The 10514-nt window shown below is 39.1% G+C and overlaps 1 protein-coding gene across 1 annotated transcript in view; it reads right to left on the bottom strand.

Moving 5' to 3' along the window:
• Positions 1 to 1278: 1278 nt before the first annotated feature.
• Positions 1279 to 10514, bottom strand: part of TBX18 (T-box transcription factor 18) — a 32911-nt gene continuing 23675 nt past the window's right edge. Inside the window, exons 7-8 of the mRNA XM_055274086.1 lie at positions 7247 to 7341; positions 1279 to 6162 (exon numbers count right to left, since the gene is read on the bottom strand). Coding sequence (XP_055130061.1) covers positions 5438 to 6162; positions 7247 to 7341 — 820 coding nt within the window. The 3' untranslated portion in view covers positions 1279 to 5437. The remainder of the gene's footprint in view (positions 6163 to 7246; positions 7342 to 10514) is intronic.

Here is a 10514-nt window from a genome sequence, read left to right as displayed (position 1 = left end):
CAGAAAAATATGTTCAACGTCATGAGTCATCAGGGAAATGCAAATAAAAACAACAATGAGACATTACACCCACTAGGCTGGCTGTAATAAAAAAGACTGATAATAACAACTGTCAGGTGGATGTGGGGAAACTAGAACCCTCACACATTGCTGGTAAGCATGCAAAATGGTGCAAGTGCTTTGGAAAACAGTCTGGTGGTTCCTCAAAAGATGACCTCAGAACCTTCCAGTTCCACTGCTATACAGCCAAGAGAAATCAAAGTGTATGTATGTCTATACAATAACTTGTACATAAATTTCTATAGCAGCATTATTCATAACGGCTAAAAAGTGGAAACAACCCAAGTGTCCATTAACTAACGAAGAGATAAACAAATTGTGGTAAATTGACACAACAAAATATTATTCAGCATTAAAAGGGAATGAAATATTAATACATGCCACAACATGAATGAACCTTGAAAACATTATGCTAAGTGAAAGAAGTCAGTGCCAAAGACCACATATTGTATAGTTCCCTCAACATAGATGTCCAGAACAGGCAAATCTATAAAGACAGAAAGCAGATCAGTGGTTGTCTAGGACTTGGTGATAAGGAAGGAAGGGAAGGAAAAGGAAGGTGACTAATAATGGGCATGGAGTTTTTTTACAGTGATAAAAATGTTCTAAAATTGATTGTGGTGATAGTTACACAACTCTGTGAACATATTTAAAACCACTGAACTGTTCAATTTAAATAGATGAATTATATGACATGCTAATTGTATCTCAATATATGTGTTATTTAGAAAAATCTCGGAGGCCGGGCGCGGTGGCTCACGCTTGTAATCCCAGCACTTTGGGAGGCCGAGGCGGGCGGATCAAGAGGTCAGGAGATCGAGACCACGGTGAAACCCCGTCTCTACTAAAAATACAAAAATTTAGCCGGGCGTGGTGGCGGGCGCCTGTAGTCCCAGCTACTCGGAGAGGCTGAGGCAGGAGAATGGCATGAACCCGGGAGGCGGAGCTTGCAGTGAGCCGAGATCGCGCCACTGCACTCCAGCCTGGGCGACAGAGCGAGACTCCGTCTCAAAAAAAAAAAAAAAAGAAAAATCTCTTGGTCTTTCTATTAAGTAATTCTAGTGATGTAATTAATATGATTTAAAAATATGGACATAAGATGTGTGTTTTGATTCGGCCTTGTATAAACTCAGTGACTTGCAGAGTAATAAACTGCCCCATATTATTGTATCTGAGTCTCAGTAGGAATAAAATTATTCAAAAAGACAAGTTCAAGTGTTTTCTCGAGGATTTAAATGTATTTTGAATGGACTTGGAATGATCTCCATATATTATAATAGACTTCCATACTTATTTCAAAACAAAATAATTTAATGCCATGCAATTAAGAGCATCACAAAAAGGAAATTTTATTAATGCCTTTTACTATTCACTATAAAATAGCAAATACGTTACTAAGTATAGCTTCCTTCTGATATTAAAATACTAAAATTTATCCTATAAAACTAAAGCACAGTTCCATTTAAAGGATAAATTTCACATAATTCAACAAATTGGAAATAATACTGATAGTGTTATATTCTTTGTAAAGCCACAGATACAGTATATATATATCCCAAAATAAATGGAATATATTCCAAGAGATATAATAGTTTTATAAAACTAGTTTCCCAATATTAAGCTAAATATTTATATAATAGGATCATATGAATTGGATACTAAAAGGAATAGTAACAATTATCATCCCAGCCATTCCTTTCACACATACCAAAACTGAGACATAAAGCAGCTAATTTTTTTACCCAAAATCATGATTGAGAAATCCATAGTCTGAAACTGAGTTCTCTAATTCCCAAGGCAATGTTATTCTCATCATACCAAAGTTCAATGAAAAGAAAGCACATTATTTGAAAATCTATCAGCATGTAGAGGGATACTAAGTTTATGTATCTGTTGAATGTTTGTATACTTGAACATATTTGTCAGTTTCTAGCACTGATAATTTTTAAGGTTTGAGCCGCTAGAATGCTATAATCATGTATGCGTACTTAACTGCTCACATATTTAACCTTACTCTCAACTTATCTGAGCATTTCTTTTTAGAAAGGACGAACAGTGAGATTAAAACACAACATGGTAATAATTTAATACAATTAGTTCTTAAGGGAATGCTTAGAAAAACCTTCATGTAGATGAGCCAATAGATTTCTCACGAGGAAATAACACTGTGTTACACTTTGCAACAAAGGATTCTTTACAAACCTCTCTAATTAGAGAGAGCATAACACAGCATCCGCCACCTCTACCAAGGTTCCTGAAAGAAGTTTATGAAATGATTATTTTTAATGCTCTGTACCAGGATTTCATGGGACACTGTAGAGTTTAGTTAGGGATCTCTCTTCTTGCACCTTCTCCTTCCCATACAAATCTTCCCAGAATTGTCCTGCTACAAAAATTACTCCTTTTTTTTCCTCTAAGTCAAACCTCCAGCTATCTCCAAAGCTGCTGTTTATTAATTTCACACTAAGGTGTGAGTTACTGGTAGGATTAAGTCTGGAGGGGTGATGAAGAGCTATTTACATTTTAAAAGTGAGGTTCTTTTTCCTCAAAATTTTGCTAATTGATGTAAAGAGTAAGTACGATCCTTCCTCATATAGGTTACACTGTGCCCCAACCTTCTCTGGGGGCCACCAAGGATTCCTGACCCCCTACATTCCAGAAATCAAGGGTCAGCAACTGGGTGCCTCACTTGTGAAAAGCTGTTGACCTCTGGAAGGCAGCTTGTAAGGAAGCAAGTGTTAATTTTCAAATGTGACTGGTCTTGATAGCAGCAACCTCACCCCATCACGATGTCCCTTGGAATGTTTACTAGTCAAGGGGCATAGAAGTAATCTGTCATCACTAGTCAGTGGTGCAAGCCACTCATTCTTGTAACCTTGCCTTTCTCCCCTGGACCCAAAACAAAACATGCCACCCCATCCCTTTCCTCTCACATTCAAATTTTCATGTGTTCAACATTTGTCAGGGCCTTCACCTTCAATGACATGGTCAACACACCAAGAAATTATATTTAACACACGAAACATGAACAGCAGGCCCATTTCTTTCTGCCATGTATTTGAGATGTACAGAATTTGTGTTTGGGGTATGCATGTGTGTGCTTATTCTTGGAACAATATTTTTAGACATTAAAATGATTACCTTCCAAAATCATAAAAGGGTTTAAAAACACACTTTAATATAATTTTAAGTACTTTTTAATAAAATACAGATATATAATTATCAATGTATGCATGTCATTTAATTCAGCAATAAAAGGCTAGTCTCTGAAGTGACATGGTGATTCATATTTACAGTAAAACCTAAAAAAAGCATTTATAAAATATTGCTAAAATTTTACCAGAAAAAAAGATTAATAAAAAATTATACTCATATTGTGGTATCATCTGAAATTGTCAACAGCAAGAGGGAAAATGCTCTTATTAATACCTATGGGCATAGAGCATTACTTTACGCGTTTTTTCAGGATGGAGAACTCTCTGTTCTGGAATTGTACACCAAGCACTATGGCTGAGATGGGCTCCTTCTTAACACCTTTCCCCAAATCTTTGTCAAGCTATTAATGCCATACCCAAACATCTCACCTAGATCCACCTACTGTAAATACTTCACGTCCCTTCATGCTAGTTTTAAATTTAAAAATTTAATACTAATGTGGTGAACTGCTAAGGAATCCAAAAGGAAATTTGTTAATATGTATAAACAGTCACATCCTGTGCAAATTCAACAGTATATCTCCCTAAGTGTTGTTTCAAAGTGAAACAGCAAATCAGGAGTTGTACCCTTTCCCTACCAAATCCAGGGATGAGTTAAAGCAGCTCTTTTTAGCAATGAGAGGAAAGCATGCTCTTTTGCTTAAGATACATGAAACGTAATGAATGGGTCAATGCACAGACATGTTATTTTACTTTCTCCTTAGCAGGGGAATGTGCCTCCTCATGTATTCTTAGCCTTTTTTATTTATCTCATACTGTGCTCTCAGAGTTACTTGTTTTTAACTCTTCAATCATGCATATATTATTTTAGGAATTAAAAAATTTAATACTGATTTTAATTTCTCCAGTTCTGACATTAAAAATTCTGTTGCGGTTAAAAGTTTTATAGTTCCTTTATCATAATTAGTATCTTCCTTCTTAGTCATCCAAGAGGGCCTTTATAGTAATGGGCTTTGGCCTTTGCACTATAGCTCCCAAAAGACAGATTGCTGGAGATAACCCACTGAAATTCCTCACCGTGTTATTTAACACCATACAGACCTAGGAACTATCTGTTTTGGGAAAGACTCAGGCAGACGGACAAGGTTAAGAAGGGGGAAAGGGTTCAATGTGTAGGAATTACAAGATATAAATAAGTAGCATAAATGCATTTTTTTACTTATATACTGTGGGTCAGGAAGCTCAGAGCAAGATGGAAAAAATATTCTAAATTTAAAAACAAACTATACAAAAACATAAGGTATAGTTAACAATAGTATTACTCTTGATTTAAAAGATAGACATTTCTCATTGGAATCAATGAATTTGAGGTGGATTTATTTTCCTTTTGCCATTCCACTCATATCACATACTCCTCTCCTGGTGAAAACTGGAATTTAAAAATGTTTATAGAACATTCTTTAACGGTCTATTTGATAACTAAAATAAGCAAAAAATCGAAAATACTGGAAATTTGTTCTCTACAGATGAGTGAGAACCTCATATATGCCCAACGGAAAGTGTAAAAAAATAATCACAAGCCTCTCCTTTACCTTCCTTAAGAAAAGAACAATTATTATGGGTTATGATTTTTTTATAGACCCAAGGTCATATGGTATCTGTGGTAAATAATAAGCAGGAATGAAAAAGCTGATCCTTCATGATTACAAATACCTCAGAACTAAGACTTTAACTGGCTTTTGTATTTTAGATTCTCACACTGTGTCCAAGAATAACAGAAATCACAAGACTCTACATGCTGGTTACTGCTGGTTATCAACACGTCAAGTATGAAACCGTTTAGAGCATTTTTCTGATAAATTAAGTTATAAGTGTTCATCTGGATAGAATCACTGCCAAGTTTTAAGTTTACCATCATGTTTTTAAAAGAGTCTGAGAACTTTGCTTAAACATACTACACGCATGCCAATACTCTGTGCAACTGGATGAAGCAGGGGAACAATAGGGGCTGTGATACTCCATGTGCTATGTATATAGAGCATACATATATACCATAGACAATTACAATCTCACCATGATAAAGTCAAAAAACCCAGTGAGCCTTCATTTTCTATTATATGTACATTTTATAAACCACAGAGAATTTCTTTCCACATAGCTTTTAAAAAAGAAAAAGAAAATACATTAGACAGATCCAAATGTCATTTAACTTAAAGGTTTCATCAGACCATATGTGCAGATACTTGAGATGATGACAGAGTTAAGCTTCCTAGGGTCCTAGAGTCAAAGAAACTCTGCTGACCCCCACTGCTAAGCAGGTGCACTCCTTCCACAGGGGGCAACATCTGCCGATCCGTCATGGTCCCACTCGGTGAGGACCCCAAGAAACTTCCTTGGGAAGAAACAATTTTCTCAGGACTGGCAGCCAGTTTGGGGGATGTGGAGAAGTTATATCCATATAGTGCACAGGGGCTGTGTAATCTAAAAGTATTATAAGAACCCTGATGGGTCTGGTTAGTGGCAAAGGCGTTGCTGGAGGGTGATGGCATGATATACTGGAGCTGGGGGGACATTCCCGAAATCTGCATGGATAAGCTGGTCTGTGGGCAGCTGAAGGTGTCCCCATCAGTGCCACCCATGGACATGTTCACGGAGGTGCTGCTGCTCACGCCCACATAGGAGGGAGTCCTGGGCGGGGCGAAGGTCTCACCAGCCTGGTTGGTGAGCCTGTTGTAGGTCTCTGCCAAAGATGTGCTGTATCGGTTGAGGGTGAGGCCTGAGCGGGCACAGGCAGAGTAGTCAGCAGGGGCCAGACTACACAGCTGGCTGGTGTTGGGCCCCAGATGGAAGGCAGGAGAGGAGCAAGAGGAGCCAGACAAAAGGTGAGGGTGAGTGGCAGGAACGCCATTCCCAGTACCTTGGAGCAAAGTGGAGGAACTTGTATTGCCTACAAAAGAAGTTGAAATGTAAAGAATGACTCCACAGTCATCCTTTCCTTTCAATTTTGTAAATATGAGCTAGACACAGCTTGTTACAAGGCAAGGGTTGGGAGAATGCTACAGAGATGAAAAGGAGATGGTCTCAGCTTTCAAGGAATTATCTGGTTGAAAAATCTCATTTCCGATTAGAAAACAAGTTGTTGAATCACATGCTAATACAAGAGCAGAGGTCCAACAAATCAACAGTCCTGTGAAACTTACAGAGGGTAGTTAACGCTGTGTCCACTCAACGGCAGCGATGGTGCCCCCTCTGGATCTGCTGGCAGATTGATGTTTGCAAACTTGACAGAACTTAAGGGGAGAGCAGAATTCCAAAGAGCTGGACAGGTTGTAAAACCTTCACTGCTCTACTGATGGTGTTTTATACAGTGTCTCAAAATAATCCAAAAGCCCAATCCAACCAGTGATAATTATCTGAAACCCAGCATAGTAAATTCTCACTGGAGTCTGGGCAGGATGGTGGTAAAAGGCCTGAATGTAGGAGTGACCTGAGAGTGTCACCTATGGAGCAGACCATAGAGGAAGCAACATCGCTTTCCATGCAGTTCCCTCTGAGGAGAAATCAGCTCTGGGCTGCTGAGAAATATTCAGAGATGAGCCCAGGAAGGTCTGCCTGAATGTGCCTGACCTTCTCATTATTAACCCAACAGGAGAACCCTGCCCAGAGGCAATTCTGCTGAAGAAAGAAAACAAAAGATGTGAAGAAAGGGTGAACTGGGGGCACCATCAACTATTTCTTGTGAAGAGGACTTGGCATCAGAGCACCTCTAATTTTAATATGAGATTTCAGGATGAGGTAAAGGTCATGAAATATATGAACAGCCTAAGATGTCTAAGATTTAATTGGTGACCATGAGAGCCATTTTTTCCTGATCCATCCCCATACCATGCAGAAGACAGATGGAATCCATAGGACAATGTTGGTGATGAAGTCATTGTTGTAAGTATAAATAATGACTTGTACACTTTTAGTGCCTGAGTTTGGAGGCAGGAACGGGCTGTATATATGACCCAGGAGACTTTGTGAGTTACCTTGCTTGGGAATTCCAGGGATATCTTCAAAGGTCAGAGTCCGTAGTGATGGTCGCCAGAATGCATATGATTCCACCAAGGCTTCCAAACCCATTCTAAATGGAAGGGGTCAGGATAGGCGTGGACAAAAGAAGTCTAGTTAGGAGCATTTGGAGCTTTCACCAGCAGCAAGCATCTCAAAACAACACTGGCATTGACAGTACCCCCACATTGTCCAGTTAGGAGCTTGCCACTGGCAAGAAGAAATGCTTCAGCAATGGGCTAACAACATTCTGTTACCAGCAGCAGGAGAGAACTGAAATCATCCACCCAAGATGCCTGTTAATGTTTTCAAGAAAACTCAGCTGACCTGAGGGGTGAAAAGCTGTTCCCTTGGGCTAAGGAGCTGAGATGAAGAGAGTCCATCCTGGCTGCTGTGAGTCCAAGGCTCTGCTGTGATCTGGAACACATCCTCTCTCCTTGTCCTGTTACTTCTCCCTCTAAGTGAGGAAGGCATTGCCACAAAAGCACATTCCTAGAAAACCAGCTCTTTTCTAAGAGGCATTACTGCCCATCATTTGGTGCCTCAGCAGCCAGCTCAGGGAAGCACTCGTCCAAAGAAGATTGACTTCTCTCTCAGGAGCACAATCTCTACCACACCCAGTGTAGCCAGGCTGGGCTCCCACCAGCAACAGGAGGGCCACGAAGAAACGGCACTGGCCTCTCCCTGCAGTGTGTGGGAGGAGAGCAGGAAGGTGACCTCACAGGGCTATCTAGTACATGGAGTTACTATTAAATCACAAATTATTTTAAAACCCTGAAATACACTTAATGAATGGATACTTAAAGAGACAGGATAAGTTTCATATAGACTATTTACATGACATACGTATATTTTAAAACAAGGGCAACTACTCTAAATACATATATCAACCATCTCCTACCATGAATGATTCAGAGACTTCCCCTCTGTATATCAAGTGACTAAGTCCTCTGGGTTCTGGGAATGAGGGCATTCACTTAAATAGATCATTCTCAAGACAGCCACACCTGAGACCTCATCACTCGTCCTTCAACCACCTCAGCCCTAAGTAATTTGTTGATCTAGATAACACTACACTTTTTATGAAACCTGCAGCTCCACTGTAGAAAATACTTGCTTCCTGGTATGTCCCATAATAGACATCTCCTTTAATAGTTTGACTCAAGGTGCTACCACCTCTGGAGTCCCTGCACCCGAAGTCACAACCTGCAAACTAAGACTAGAGGAATCCACCCCAGAGAGTCCTACCACATACACAATATGGTGAAAGCTCTCTAAACACCAGAGGTAAGTGATTTGTGCCGATAAAACTATCTTACACTACTTGTCCATCTGTTCCGAGGCTTCACACACAGAATTTACTTCCTTAGAGTGTTCAGGGTATAGTCTCTGTTAATTGATTTCTGTACTCACTCTGGAGGAATATGCCTACCCCATCTTAGTGACAGAATGATGTAGCTATGCATGTGTGGAGGGGTGATGTGTATACATGCACAGGCTTCAATGCACAAACACACCTCATGAGGCTGCACATGAGCCTGAATCACCTCTTAAGTCACAGGCTCTGGGGGTGCAGCTCTGAGAGCACTTCAAAGAGATGTCTGCAGCCCCAGAGGGGATAGTGCAGGATTGCCAAAGAAACGAGTGGAGCACAGAGGGGACCTGCAGCTGCTCCACCTGGCCTACCCTGAGAGAGAACAGAATCTGGCTTCTGATGTAATCAATGTGCCACAGAGAGAATTATTTAGTGGCAAGGATACTAGATTGGGGTCAGAAAGACTGCACTGGCACTGCGACTCACTAAAACGCATTGTCTGACCTTAAGTAAATTTGCTAATCTCCCTGGACTTCAGTTTCTCACAAAGAGAGGATGAGATTACAAAAGGTCTGAAACCCTTATTAATCCTAACATTGTTTCATTCTAAGTGATTTTTTTTTCCAAACCAGTCATCATATCTGTGGCCAAACTACAAGCCAAATCCAACTTCATGCCACTTGATAGTATTTTCTGTACTAGCGTATTGATTTCTGGGCAGTTTGGCAGACGTGGTCAGTTCCAAACCCCATGTTGCCTGTAGGTGTGTTTAACACTGGACTAATGAACTCTGGGTCCTGTTTAGCTGATCACCCTCTATTCAGTTTATACTAATACTAAATTTTATGACTTTCTAGAAATACAATGATTTTAAATGCAAAAGAATGTTAAGACACAGCTTAATATAAAACAGCTTCTTATTACCACATAGATGAGTTTGAGTAATTATAGTTTTAAATATTAAAAATACTAAAGTGATTATAGAGCAGCTTGAGGGAAGTTTACTAAGATAATTAACAAGCAACCACTGGACTTAGAAACTGATTGACTACAGAGATGTATCTTACTGCATTATTTGCTTTAGCAGTGTAAACTTTATTATGATTCAAATACAAATCCATAAACTAAAGTCTTAGGGAGAAGTTACTGATCATCACAAATCTATAACCTTAAGCTTTAAAGAGATGCTCTGAAGGCGACATATCTACAAGTGATCTGATTTGGAGCAATCGATACTTTTCCTGAGGCTGCTGTTTCACACTACAAGTTCCAGAAAGGATTTTAGATATTTTGCAGGAAACAGTTATAAAATATTTATTAGCTGAATCTGGACATTTTTTAAAAAGCCTTCATTTTCTCCAGTAATGGAGACCTTTCCTGGCTAGTTAAAGAAAAGATAAAAGGCACCTCCTGCAGGAGTGCAGCCAAGGCGATAATTTATACAAGATGCCTTTGAACAATTTCCACATTTTATCACCGCCCTAATTTATGCTATCAAATGGCCAAGTTTATTTAGGAAAATGGTTATGTTTTTCCTGAAGTATTTAAAGAGAAGAAATTTTTGTACCTTCCTGAGTAAAAAAATTTTATAGGGTCAAACCTAAGGCCTAACTGAAGAATGAAACTATTCTCAGCACATAAATTCTCTCTCACATAGCAAATGTCTTGCAGGAGAGCTTTTAAGGGCCGAAGCTACTGATTCCTGTAAAATAGGCTGTGGAGCCATAAATAGCCAGAAAAGGATAATTTTTAATTAAGGCAAATTGTTTTATAAAGTTTAAACAATCACAAGTCTATGTTTATTTCTTGTCCTGGTCAGTTTGTATATTTCATATACAGGGTCGGGGAAATAAAAATAGAATTTGTTTTAAAAAACACTCACAACAGCACAATAGAACCAGGGGTAATAAAGAAATATGTTAAACTTTTTC

The sequence above is a fragment of the Symphalangus syndactylus genome, chromosome 4 (assembly GCF_028878055.3).
Source record: "Symphalangus syndactylus isolate Jambi chromosome 4, NHGRI_mSymSyn1-v2.1_pri, whole genome shotgun sequence".
In the NCBI taxonomy this organism is placed as follows: Eukaryota; Metazoa; Chordata; class Mammalia; order Primates; family Hylobatidae; genus Symphalangus; species Symphalangus syndactylus.
Note: the sequence above shows the minus strand (reverse complement) of the source record. Positions and strands in the feature narration are given on the sequence as shown.